Source organism: Ovis aries, chromosome 17 (assembly GCF_016772045.2).
Source record: "Ovis aries strain OAR_USU_Benz2616 breed Rambouillet chromosome 17, ARS-UI_Ramb_v3.0, whole genome shotgun sequence".
Taxonomy (NCBI): domain Eukaryota; kingdom Metazoa; phylum Chordata; class Mammalia; order Artiodactyla; family Bovidae; genus Ovis; species Ovis aries.
The window spans coordinates 57,003,607-57,017,922 of NC_056070.1; the positions used below are offsets into that span (position 1 = coordinate 57,003,607).

Sequence of the window (14,316 nt, forward strand, 5' to 3'; positions counted from 1 at the left end):
GTGTTTTGTGACTAGCTTCCTTCACTTAGTGTAATGTTGCATCTGTGTTGTGGTGTGTATCAGTACTGCATTCCTTTTCATCCCTGAATAATATTCCATGGTATTGAGATACCTTATTTTGTTTCACCAAGTGTACATTTGGTTTGTTGCTGAATAATGCTGCTATCAATATCCATCCAAGTTTTTGTATGGACATGTGTTTTTATTTCCTTTTGGTATATACCAAGGAGTGAGAATTTCTGGATCAAGTGACAACTCTTATGTTAAGTTTTTGATGAGCTCCCAATCTTTTTCCCAAGATAACTGTACCATTTTACATTTCCACCAGCAGTTTTGGAAGGTCCAAATTTCCCCACATCCTTACCATTACTTATTATTTGACTTTTGATAATAGCCATCCTAGTGGGTATGAAAATGGTGTCTCATGTGTTTTTAATTTTTATTTGTCTTATGACTAATGGTGTAGAGCATCTTTTTATGTTTTAATGGCCACTTGTATGTCTTTGGAGAAATATCTGCTCAGATCCATTGCCCATTTTTCTTTTGGATTACCTGTCTTTTTATTAAAATTTATAAGACCAAGATGCTTTTTAATATGAATTTGTAATTGCGACCAAACAAAATGTATAATTTAATGTCAAACCTTATTTTCCTACAGGTACTGAAATTTTACACCCTCCCCCCTCAAATATTTGTCAATGAGAGAGAAAGCTGATTGGGATTTCAAAAGCAAAGTGTTTGCACATATTGGTCATCATGCGGAAAGGCGTGCCACGAGACCCAGAGATTGCTGATCTGTTCTATAAAGATGATCCTGAAGAACTTTTTATTGGTTTACATGAAATTGGACATGGAAGTTTTGGAGCAGTTTATTTTGTAAGTGATTAAAAATTGTTTGGATCAAATTATGAAAGTTTAATTTCTAAACTATTACTTGTGAAATGCACATGTTTTAAATGTTTATTCTACAAATTAAATGATGTCTACAGTCCAGGCAAATAGTCTTTTCTGAAAAGCCAGTCCTAGAATTCTACACATTATTCAAGTCAGTGGTATCTATATCAAATGACTCTGCTCTCAAAGTGAGGCAAAAACATTATAAGCTTGAATTTGAACTCCGTACATTTCCCTTACATGCCATGTTCTTTTCTGCCTCGAGGCATTTATATATGCTATTCTTCCTATTAAGAATTCTACTCATTATTTCCCCATTCCTGTCTAACTCTCGTTTTTTCCTACAGATATCAGCTTAGGTGTTAAATCCACAAGAAAGCCATTTCTGTTCAACCCTCCATCACTGAATTAAGACTTCGTTTATGGTTTCATAGCCCCCTGTGCTTATACTTTGTTGCATTTGTCACAGTTATAATTGTATAATTATGTGTGAATTTTTTTGATTCATCTATGTCTCAGTAAATAATAAGCTCCATAAGGACAAGAGTTATATCTACTTGTTGATTGCTATATCCCCAGTAACTAGGATAATGTCTGAGTAGTAGGATGTAAATGACATCAGTAAATGATAGATAGATGGGTGGATGGCCAAATGGGCAACCACTTAGATGGACTGACAGATTTTTAGTAGAAATCATGTTAACCCAGTATCTTAGGTTAAGGTGTACTTGGCCTAGCTCCATAGAGTCAATTTGAATTCCAAGACTTTAGCTTCTGATGAGAAGAGTGAGAAATGATCAGCTAAGTGTTAACATACCTCATTCACCTAGTTCATTTCATAAAAAATGTACTTCTTTATTTCAATAACTGTAGAAGTTTGCATCATCAAATTAACACATACTTCCTCAAGAGTACTAGTTCATTAAAGCAAGTAATATTTAAGTATGACTTATTACCTATTTCTCTTCCAAACCTGTTATCACATTTTTTTTTCTTAAACAGTATTTGACTCTTTTTTAAGGGTCCTTTATGTCCTTCCATCTAGATAGGGCTTATCTTTAGTTGTCCTTCCAAATATGATTATATTAATTGCATGTTGAGCTCATCCTTTTGTTTCTAGCCAAATCTTAAGCCCGAGTTTTCTCTGAATGCTCTCTCATTCCTTCTTGTCTATACTCAGCACTACCACCACTCTTCTTCCCTCACCCCCATCTAATACTTGGCTCCCACTCAAGTACATTTTACCATTAAGTACTACCTTCCAGGGCTGAAGAGGATGCTAATTTTCTAGTTAATACACTCACGTTAACCTTTGAGGTTAGAGTAGTATTTACAGGCCAATCAAAGTCCTGTCTTTCTCATTCACTGAGATACAGTTTTTAAAAAGGATTCTTAAAATTACAATTATATATGCAGTGTACATGATACATACACATATATATTTTAATATATAATTTAAAGAATAATTAAAAGGTAAATCCCTTTGTAACCACCAGCCAGCCATGCTGAGAAATAAAATATTGCCAGCACCCAAAAGCCCCTTTTTGGTTAGAAGAATACACTCTGCTGAATTTTGTTATGATGACTTCCTTATCTTTATATATAACCCACTTACTTCTCCACCCCCTAATAATGTAATTTGGTTTTGCCTCATTTTGAACTTTTCAACTATGGAAGCATTCTGTATACATTTGGTTGTGACCTGTTTGTTTTGCTTAGAGATACTTTCTTCAGTCAGTCATCTTTCTTACTGTCCTTCTATTATTTTATGACTAATTCATTATCTCAGAGTCTCTCTTGGTTAAAGAAAGAGAGTGGTTCCAATCTCTGTTTGACTCTTCAGATTTAAAAAGCAGCCAGACGCTTCTCAAAGTTCTCTTTTAGAATAAATACAATAAACCAAGAATGCTTTGAAACTTACTAACAGGCTGTTTGTGTTAGGGGTTAAATGAGACCTACTTTGCTGTAGAAAACCCAGTACTTTTTGGACTAAGTCCTGTCTGATTAGCTAGAGTACACTAGTTCCCTCTTAACCACAGTTTCAGTTATCAGTGGTCACCCTCAGTCCAAAAATACTAAATGGAAAAATCCAGAAATAAGCAATTCTTGAGTTTTAAATTGCTAAATGTTCTGAGTAACATGATGTATTTTAAAATGTGTTATTTGTTGATAATGATAGACTAGAGAAATCACAAAGATACCTGGATGGCTTTGATACTGAAATGTAATCATTAAATATATATTGCCTGTATACAAAAGTATATAGTGCAGCCCCATATAAACCCATAAGGCACATAAAAAAATAGATTAAAGGAAAATTAACTGATACTTTACTATAAAACTTAAAAAAGCTTTAACCTTTTATCTAACGTAGTCTCATAGGCAGAAAATGGATTTTCTCCTGTGCCAGTCCATGTTGCTCCTCCCTATTAATAGATTCTTCCTCTTGTCACTCATTCCGTTATAACTGAGAAGACTATCATCTCTTACAACTGCTGTAACCTCCAAACTGATCTCTGTGCATCCATTCTGGTCTCTCTCCAGTCTTTCAGCCATACCACAGAGAGCTTGAGGATTTTGGGGGAGCAGAAACATGTTAATATGGGCACATCACCTTTTCTCTATAAAGTCTTCAGGGATCTCCTCCTCTGTCCTTAGGTTAAGTTCAAATTCCTTACTGCATTCAGCCTCTAAGGTCCTTTATGAGGTGATCTCTCTATACCTGAACTATTGTTGTTGTTCAGTCACTAAGTCATGTCCAGCTCTTTTGTGACCCCATGGGCTGCGGCATGACAGACTCCTCTCTCCTCCACTGTCTCCGGGAGTTTGCTCAAATTAATGTTCATTGAGTCAGGATTGCTATCTACCTCTCATCCTCTGCCGCCCCCTTCTCTTCTTGCCTTCAGTCTTTCCCAGCATCAAGGTCTTTTCTAGTTAGTTGGGTCTTTCCATCAGGTGGCCAAAGTATTGGAGCTTCAGCTTCAGTATCAGTCCTTCCAATGAATATTGGAAGAGTTGATTTCCTTTAGGATTCACTGATTTGCTCTATATTCCCTCCTATTCTCATTGCTCTAGCTAATACATAAAAGTTTTCTTTTAATCATCCATCATAGGATCTATACTAATTATGGTTTTATTTTTGTTGCTGTCTATGCTACTAGAAGAGAGATAGGTACTTGGCATACTTACTCACAGTTCTATCCCTAACATTTAGCCCAATACCTGCCAAATTTTGAACGCCTAATAAATACTTGAGTTATGAAGTACTCAGAGAATTTGGCACTGCTTATTAGTACTTTTCTTGTGGCAGAATCATATTAGCAAGCTGTAAAGACCAGAGTCTAGCAACCAACATTTTCAAAATTTTTATACCTCAACACTATAATTCTGTTAGGTTTTTCGTAGTTTATAACTTGTACACAGAATGATGCCAGGGAATATGTTAAAAGTGAATTGTATACTGTCACTGCTCTTGTAGAATCAATCAGTTAAGAATATATATTATTTTCAGAGAAAATTGAAACTGTTGATGAAATATCTCTGTGTATTTGGATTTACATAAGTAATTTAGAATTTAGTAGCAGTAAAAATGAAATAATGAAAAACTCTATTCAAGGAAAATAAGGGCAGAACATGTTCATTTTTGTATTCACTTAAAGACAGTTATAAAGTTTCTAGGGTTCTAGTGTTGCCTTGTTGAATTCAGTATATCATCCATAATCTACCTAAAGCAGATAATTTAGTTTTGTTTTTCTGGGTATAAATGCCTTTTAGTTTTAGTTGAGGCTTAATAACTAGGGCAAAAGGAAATGCTTGCATTTTAATTCTTATATTTCTCCATAAACTAGCAAAGAGTTGACAATAGTCTAAATGTAGCTGGAAATGGTTATGAAAATATTAGAAGCACATATGCAGTAAGTTCTCAATAAATATATTTTGAATCGGTGACTTGATTAACATTACTGAGACCATTGAGACAATTGGAAGTAATAATGAATATAAGTTTCAAGAATAAAACTTGAAATGTTTAAAAGTCATAATCATTCACATTTCATGCAAAGATGGGCTCAACAAAGGACAGAAATGGTATGGACCTAACAGAAGCAGAAGATATTAAGAAGAGGTGGCAAGAATATACAGAAGAACGGTACAAAAAAGATCTTCACGACCCAGATGTTCACGAAGGTGTGATCACTCATGCTCTTCTAGAGCCAGACATCCTGGAATGTGAAGTCAGGTGGGACTTAGGAAGCATCACTAGGAAGAAAGCTTGTGGAAGTGATGGAGTTCCAGTTGAGCTATTTCAAATCCTAAAAGGTGATGCTGTGAAAGTGCTGCACTCAGTGTGTCAGCAAATTTGGAAAACTCAGCAGTGGCCACAGGACTGGAAAAGGTCAGTTTTCATTCCAATCCCAAAGAAAGGCTATGCCAAAGAATGCTCAAACTACCGCACAGTTGTACTCATCTCACACGCTAGTAAAGTAATGCTCAAAATTCTCCAAGCCAGGCTTCAACAATACCTGAACCATGAACTTCCAGATGTTCAAGCTGGTTTTAGAAAAGGCAGAGGAACCAGAGATCAAATTGCCAACATCCACTGGATCATGGAAAAAGCAAGAGAGTTCCAGAAATATATCTATTTCTGCTTTGTTGACTATGCCAAAGCCTTTGACTGTGTGGATCACAATAAACTGTAGGAAATTCTGAAAGAGATGGGAATACCAGCCCACCTGACCTGCCTCTTGAGAAATCTGTATGCAGGTCAGGAAGCAACAGTTAGAACTGGACATGGAACAACAGACTGGTTCCAAATAGGAAAAGGAGTATGTCAAGGCTGTATATTGTCACCCTGCTTATTTAACTTATATGCAGAGTACATCATGAGAAACGCTGGGCTGGATGAAGCACAAGCTGGAATCAAGAATGCTGGGAGAAATATCAATAACCTCAGATATGCAGATGATATCACCCTTATGGGAGAAAGTGAAGAAGAGCTAAAGAGCCTCTTGATGAAAGTGAAAGTGAAGAGTGAAAATGTTGGCTTAAAGCTCAACATTCAGAAAACGAAGATCGTGGCATCCGGTCCCATCACTTCATGGCAAATAGATGGGGAAACAGTGGCTGACTTTATTTTGGGGGGCTCCAAAATCACTGCAGATGGTGATTGCAGCCATGAAATTAAAAGACGCTTACTCCTTGGACGGAAAGTTATGACCAACCTAGACAGAATATTAAAAAGCAGAGATATTACTTTGTCAAAAAGGTCTTTCTGGTTAAGGCTATGATTTTTCCAGTGTCGTGTATGGATGTGAGAGTTGAACTATAAAGAAAGCTGATTGCAGAAGAATTGATGCTTTTGAACTGTGGTGTTGGAAAAGACTCTTGAGAGTCCCTTGGACTGCAAGGAGATCCAGCCAGTCCATCCTAAAGGAGATCAGTCCTGGGTGTTCATTGGAAGGACTGATGTTGAAGCTGAAACTCCAATACTTTGGCCACCTGATGCGAAGGGCTGACTCATTTGAAAAGACCCTGATGCTGGGAAAGATTGAGGGCAGGAGGAGAAGGGGCCAACAGAGGGTGAGATGGTTGGATGGCGTCACCGACACAATGGACATGGGTTTGGGTGGACTCTGGGAGTTAGTGATGGACAGGGAGGCCTGGCGTGCTGGGGTTCATGGGATCGTGGAGAGTCAGACATGACTGAGCGACTGAACTGAATCATTCATAAATCAGTATGATGCATCGGAAAGCTGAAATCCCATTGATAGTTTCCTTTCTCTGTACTAAAACATTGATTTCTTTTTTTTTTTTATGTTTCAGTTTCAGTTCTGAATTTTAACTAGTGTAAAATGCATTAAAAATGTCCCGTCTATAGATAAATGGAAATGTTTTTCAAATTTCAAGTCTTTGCCTAGCCATCTAAGTGATGATAACTCTGTAAATGTGAAAAATACATTTTTATTTTAGGGTGATTCTTTTTTCATTTCTCTTGTTCCAAATAAGCATTGATAATAAGTAACCTTAATAATATTGCAATTAGATAATACTATTGGATTCCATTTGTGTGGACCTTTTTTTTTTTGTTTCTATAAAGTATAAGGATTTGTTTGTTATAAATTCCTACTATAAGTTAAAATTCATCATTGTTTTAGTGTTTTCTAAGCCTTTCCCAGGCTCCTTAAGCTGCATAGTACATAGATTCATACCCAAAATACCTGCTTTACAGATACAGTCCCTCTAACTGTTATTGTATTACTGGATTTACATCAACTTTTCCTTGTTGTTACACAAGCATAGTCTTAATATTGCATTTTAGAAACCAGCAAAATGTGAGAGGTTTTTACTCTTAGCAAAAGTCAGTCTGTACCTTCTAAATGAATAAAATACTAAAAAGTGCCTTTACAGAGTCCTGCCGATTGAAAACTGTAACTAGTGGATACCTTATTTTTATAATAGGATACTTGTACCTGAGTGCTTGTACAAAAAAAATTTAGTCAGTTTCCATTTTCTCTGCATTTTGGAATAAGACTCTGGGGTTGAATTCTTTTTATACCATTATTATTTATTGTTGAAATTAATTTTTTTTAATTAGAAAGAAAACATTGCTGTATCTGAGGAGCTTTTCTAATTATATTTAAGAAACTGATTAGAGATTTTTCTCTAAAATCGGTGACCTTGTTTTACCAGAGAGTGAATTCCAATCTTTTACTTCAGAAACACTGCTATAGCTTTATAGCCATGTTATAATATTTCCATTTATCTATAGATGGGACATTTTTAATGCATTTTACACTAGTTAAAATTCAGAACTGAAACTGAAACATAAAAAAAAAGAAATCAATGTTTTAGTACAGAGAAAGGAAACTATCAATGGGATTTCAGTTTTCCAATAGTCCACAATAATAATATCACAGAACCAAAATAGCTTCCTTAACATCAAGGATATGACATTGATGTGGAGCCCTGTTAATAAAGAAGGCTAAGATTAGATAATCTTCAATGTCTTGTGTTTATATTTTTCTGAAAATTTTTAGAAAATTACTTAGTTTTTAATTTCTTAAGTGAATTTGAAGGGAAAAATTATTACCCGAGGTATTTATGGTCATCATGTGTGCTTTCAATGAACTGTTATGTTTTCAGTTTGGAGAAGATTGTTGTTTTTAGTCGCTCAGTCATGTCTGACTCACTTTGCAACCCTATGATCTGTAGCCTGCCAGGCTCCACTGTCCATGAGATTTCCCAGGCAAGAATACTGGAGCGGGTTTCCATTTCCTTCTTAAGGGGATCTTCCCGACCCAGGGATCGAACCTGCGTCTCCTGCATTGACAGGCAGATTCTTTGCAACTGAGCCACCGAGAAAGCCCCATGGAGAAGATACATACAGATAATTGAGACAAGGCAACCTTTATAAATGAATATACACATGTACACTTAAATATGTATATATATTTATATAATACCTTCTTATTATAAGTATCTTTGAAAGTCAAAGCCCCTCTTAAGTTTAATGTTACCCTTTGCTTCACTGTGTAATACCTTAACTGCTATTTAAATTTTAAGTTAATTAAAATTAAATTTAAAATCTACTTCCTCAGTCACAAGAGCCACATTTGACATCCTACTATATACTATATATGTCTACTATGTAGATGTAGATATAGAACATTTGCATCATCACAGAAAGTTCTATTAGGTAATAATATATTAATAATAATATAATAATTATTAATTATTATAATTACTAATAATATATTAAATAATCCTGAGATTATCACTGATAAGTATCTCAGTATAAATTCTTTCATAATTTTTTCTACGCATATACTCATTATTACAGTTTTGCAAAAATAAGATCATATTGAACATCAGGGGTATAACGCTGATGCAGAGCCCAGTGATCATCTTAGTTTTTACTGTTATCACATATACATATTGATTACCTCATTTTTTTTAACACTTCTTTTTTTGGCTGTACAGCCCCACCTGCAGCATCTTAGGTCCCCGACCAGGGACGAACCCATGATCCCTGCAGTGAGAGCGTGGAGTCTTAACCACTGCCAGGGTAGTCCTGATCACCTCATTCTTTTAATGTTTATTTCATTACATAACTCTACCATATTAACTGTTTCTCCAGTGGTAGACATTCTACATGGTGAAGCCTGTAAGGATATTTTGGAAATACGACTTTTTTTGACTGGATATGTTTTGTTAAACCAAAATCAACCCTGAATATTCATTGGAAGGACTGTTGCTGATGCTCCAGTACTTTGGCCACCTGATACAAAGAACCAACTCATTGGAAAAGACCCTGATGCTAGGAAAGATTGAGGGTATGAGGAGAAGGGGACAACAGAGGATGAGATGGTTGGATGGCATCACTGATTCAATTACTGAGTCAAACTCACTACATGAGTTGAGCAAACTCCAGGAGACAGTGAAGGACAGCGAAAACTGGCATGCTACAGTTTATGGGGTCACAAAGAATGAAACATGACTTAGCAACTGAACAACAACAATCCATTTTTACGTCATAGCCTTTGCATGTATTCAGAAAGGGATAAAGAGAAGTGCCTTAAAGTGGGCTGGAAAGGTCTGTCTAGGCTGTCAAAAGTTGCAACATCTTTAGGCTGTGAGAATGAATGTGAAATGTTATAAAAGTCAAGTCAAATATTTAAATTAAACTGGCTGAAACACCGTTCATTCTTTTTTAACTTTTTTTCTCTATTCTGTTAACACAGGCCACAAATGCTCACACCAATGAGGTGGTGGCGATTAAGAAAATGTCCTATAGTGGGAAGCAGGCACATGAGGTATGTTAAAGACATTGTGTCACTAAACTGACATATGCAAGTTAGTATGAAAGTGACAGTAGAAACAAAGTTTCCTGAGCATTTCTTTATCACAGTTCTTTTTTTCCCCTTATGGATAATTTAATAAACATTTACTAATATTCTACCTCAATCAACTCTTTTGTGAAATAAAATATGAATTTAGTATGCTCAGTCACTTCAGTCATGTCTCTTTTCGACCCCATGGACTGTAGTCCTCCAGGCTTCTCTGTGCATGGGATTCTCCAGGCAAGAACACTGAAGCAGGTTGCCATTTCCTTCTCCAGGGGATCTTCCCCACCCAGAGATCAAACCACGTCTCTTACGTCTCCTGCATTGGCAGACAGGTCCTTTACCACTAGCACCACTTGTGAAGCCGCAGGATTAGTATAATGGATTTGTTATAATGTATTTGGTGATTGATTTCATTTATATGTACTAAAACAAGAAGTAACACAAGTTTAAATAGCTACTTCATATATTAAGCATTTTCTTTGTCCACTTAAAATAATGAAAAGAATGTTATATATGTATACTTGAAAATAAAACACTGTCTTCTGTTAAAAAATCATGATACTTCTTTTTGGTTTCAATAGAAATGGCAAGATATTCTTAAGGAAGTCAAATTTCTACAACAATTGAGACATCCTAATACCATTGAATACAAAGGTTGCTACTTGAAAGAGCACACTGCTTGGGTAAGTCAAAGGACTTCTATTATCTTTTAATTTTTTCCTATAAAATTTTTTTGTGTTTTCCTTTTTTTTCTATTATGTCTTTGGTTTATAAAAATTATCAGCCCATTTCTGTCCCATTTGATTTTTGTTTTCAGTATTTAACAATTGTTACTCCAGTGTGTCATATGGTATACATTCTAAGGTTTAAATATGACATCTAAGAGTCTATAGGAAATTTATTGTTAAACATTCAATGAAAAGATAGTGGAAAGTTAATAACATCATTTTACAATGATTTATTTGCAAAAGTAAGAAGCAAGGCCTTTTATTCTCATCCTACAGTTTTTATCTTTGTCATTTCTCATCCCCTACTCCAGTTCCCCACAAATTCAGAATTGTGCTTGATACTACTATCACTGTCTAAGGTTTTTTGCTGGATTTTTTTTTGCTAGGTTATGATTAAATGAAACAATCTTTTGTTCCACTCTGTCTTCTTGGTATGTTTTTATTTTTACATGATTTTGCTTCTGATTTTAATCTGACATAGTAGACATTGTATAGAACCAGAAAATCCTATAGTTTGTATTTTGCAGGATTGCACATTTCAGTTTAAAGTATTCAATATCAATATCATTTAGTGAATACTCACCACTGTATAAGTCATTTCCTATACATGATCTCCAGCTAGGGAATGTTCTCAGATAGACTAGAAAAGGTTAAACATAAAACCTTTCTGCTCAAGCAGTTCTTAAGATATGTAGAGCCACTGCGTCTGTCCTGAGTAGAAGAAATTAAGAGGAGTATCTCTGGAAATCAGTTCTCTGGCAATCTCAGCTATCTTGAAGGAGCCAAGAAAGAGATTTTGAGCAGGCAAAGTAAATGTTACAAAATCAAGTGCTAAATCTCATGTTTCAGAACTTCAGAAAATTCTCTGAGCTCTTATTTGAAGCCTATTTACTCTTTGATTACATGGAGTGCTAATAAGTTTGGTTACTTAGTCTGTGTTTATAAGAATTTGTTAGGCTAATTAGAAGAAACTCATAGAACTAAGTTGCCAGAGACATGCATACAAATAGGCACAACTACTTTGACCTTAAGGAAGAAATTAGAGAATTTAGAGAGCAGACCTAATAATTTAAAAGCAGAACAACCGAGCTGTTAAATGTCAGGGTCAAACTTCTAGCCACTGCTCAGGTGCTCTTGTGCTGTGTAGTAATTGGAAAAAGAATATTTGGGGCAGAAATACAGAGTTAACATGTAATTTAAAACATAGAAGCATAACTATAAACATTTACTCCATTCATTTTTTAAATTATATGTTCATTTTCCTTATACTCAGTTATATGTGCATATCAGTTTACACAATTTAAGAAAGTAGAGGGAATTCCCTGACCCAGGCCCACTGCAGAGGGCCTGGATTCCATCCCTGGTTTGGGAATGAAGATCTTGCAAGCTGTATGACTCCACCAAAAAAATAAAAAAATTTTTTTTACATTTTTAATTAAAAATAACAGAAAAGTAAGTAATACAAATGAGAAATGTTTCCATCAAAACTAAGAAGACAATAGTGTTTGTCAATTATACCTTAATAAAGGAGAATAAAAAAATAGTACCCATAAAAGGCTGAAAGTGAAAATCACTCAGTCATGTCCAACTCTTTGTGACCCCCATGGACTGTACTGTCCATGGAATTCTCCAGGCCAGAATACTAGAATGGGTAGCCATTCCCTTCACCAGGGAATCTTCCCAACCCAGGGATTGAACCCAGGTCTCCTGCATTGCAGGCAGATTCTTTCCCAGCTGAGCCACCAGGGAAGCCCATAAAAGGCTAATGTTCATTATAATATTCACTTATGTGGACTGTTTCATTTCACAATAAGAAATTAAATTAAATTACAGAAATATAGAAATTTATTATTAAGAAATAATAAATAAAATAAAATAAAATAAAATTATTTCTGAATCTTCTTACTTTTAATATAAAGCAGAAAGCTATAATAAAGTTTCTAAACTTTAAACTTCTAAATTTCTCATACTTTTTAGAGTATTCTAGAAATAAAATCTTTTTATATAATATATATTTAATTGTACCTATAAATATATAATAAATTTAATAATATAAAGTTATATCTATATTATTATATATAATGTATGATATATAATATATTATGTATTATGTACCTTGCTACTAGAATAATTAAGACTATGAGCTATGTATTATATTGTTATATAGTATATAATTATTTATTATATTATGACATATAATTATAATATAATATATAATATTGTATCTCATATTCTTCTAAAATATTCCAGTAATGCAGGGTAAATAATACACAAGTGTTTTCACATATACTTTTTTAAATGAAAGGAATTAATATGTTATTAGTAGTTGTATCTATGTGATTATAGGAAATTTGTATTCATAATAAACATATTATGTTTTTAAGAAATAATAATTTGTAAGAGTATGCATGCTTATGTGTGTGTGTAGATTGGTCACTGAACACTCCACTTCTGACCTTGGCTACAAATCAGCAATAGTCTGGGATGCATAAAATAATCTAAGATGAGAGTAAAGAGTTTTCTCATTTTTGCTTTTCAAAAGCCTTCCAAGGTTGCAACCCCCCCCCAAAATAAATATTATTTTAATTTTAGTAATATTCTAGAAATATTTTAAGACATACATTGAACTATCCCATCTGTCTTGGGGATTCAAGCTAATGTAATGACACATAGAAGGCTACATATTTAGATTGAGATTCTAACTAATATTTTCTTGTTTAGAACTTTTTAAAGTGTGAAAGTAGAGAACTTATAGCTTTTGACTTATTCTACTTAGTAATTCCTAGTGTAGATTTTACTGGGTTGTGTATTTGGTTACCACTTTTTTTTAAAGTTACAAAATTTAAAGTTATACTGTAACCTAACTACCTTAAATCCTTGTGTACAATCCCCATATTGTCTTAGACCAATTCCAATTTCAAATAGAAAATAGCAAAAGCAGATGATAAAAGTTATAAGAATCAATTACTAGTGCCAGATGACCAAGATTTAATCCAGGTTCAGGTATATCAGAGTATTTATTCTCTTAGTATTCTTAGTTCTTGGTTAGTTGATTGGTTTTAGCAATTTCTTATTCTTAGGTTAATAAGAATAATTATTCTGGTTATTATTTCAATCTGTTACAGTTGGTGATGGAATATTGCTTAGGCTCAGCCTCTGATTTGTTAGAAGGTAAGGATAAAAGCACTTTCCCTTTCTTTCCTTTTTACCTTGACCAGAGTGTTATCTGCTCCTATACTAAAGCACACCTTGGGCAAACTAAATGGTTAATGCCACTTAGACTTAAGGGTTACGTGGATAAGCCATGCAGACTGTGTCTCTGCACTGTCACTGATATCTGATTAATGATTAGGAGCCCTCTCACTCTTTTAGTTCATGGCCATCCACGGCAGATACTACTAAAATATTTGGGTAATGTCATGTAGTATATGTAGCCAGAAACATCAAATTCATGTGTATATATGAAATATAGGCAGATGATATCAAATTATGTTGATATTTAACCCTATCACATCTTTTGACTGACCTAGTTCTCCTATCGGAGAAGGCAATGGCACCCCACTCCAGCACTCTTGCCTGGAAAATCCCATGGACGGAGGAGCCTGGTAGGCTGCAATCCATGGGGTCGCTAAGAGTCGGGCACGACTGAGCGACTTCACTTTCACTTTTGACTTTCATGCATTGGAGAAGGAAATGGCAACCCACTCCGGTATTCTTGCCTGGAGAATCCCAGGGACAGAGGAGCCTAGTAGGCTGCCGTCTGTGGGGTCGCACAGAGTCAGACACGACTGAAGCAACTCAGCATCAGCATCAGTTCTCCTATGCAGGACACTGTTATAACCAGAGACTAT

The 14,316-nt window shown here is 34.9% G+C and overlaps 1 protein-coding gene across 13 annotated transcripts in view; it reads left to right on the forward strand.

The window, feature by feature from the left end:
* Positions 1-14,316, forward strand: part of TAOK3 (TAO kinase 3) — a 185,680-nt gene that overhangs the window by 100,871 nt on the left and 70,493 nt on the right. For 10 of the 13 annotated variants that reach the window (XM_027956529.3, XM_060400770.1, XM_060400766.1 and 7 more), the window contains 4 exons: positions 659-876; positions 9,633-9,704; positions 10,319-10,420; positions 13,591-13,636. In XM_027956529.3, the coding sequence (XP_027812330.1) occupies positions 757-876; positions 9,633-9,704; positions 10,319-10,420; positions 13,591-13,636 (340 nt within the window). In that variant the 5' untranslated portion in view covers positions 659-756. The remainder of the gene's footprint in view (positions 1-658; positions 877-9,632; positions 9,705-10,318; positions 10,421-13,590; positions 13,637-14,316) is intronic. The other 3 variants (XM_060400771.1, XM_060400772.1, XM_060400773.1) reach the window with 1 other exon arrangement.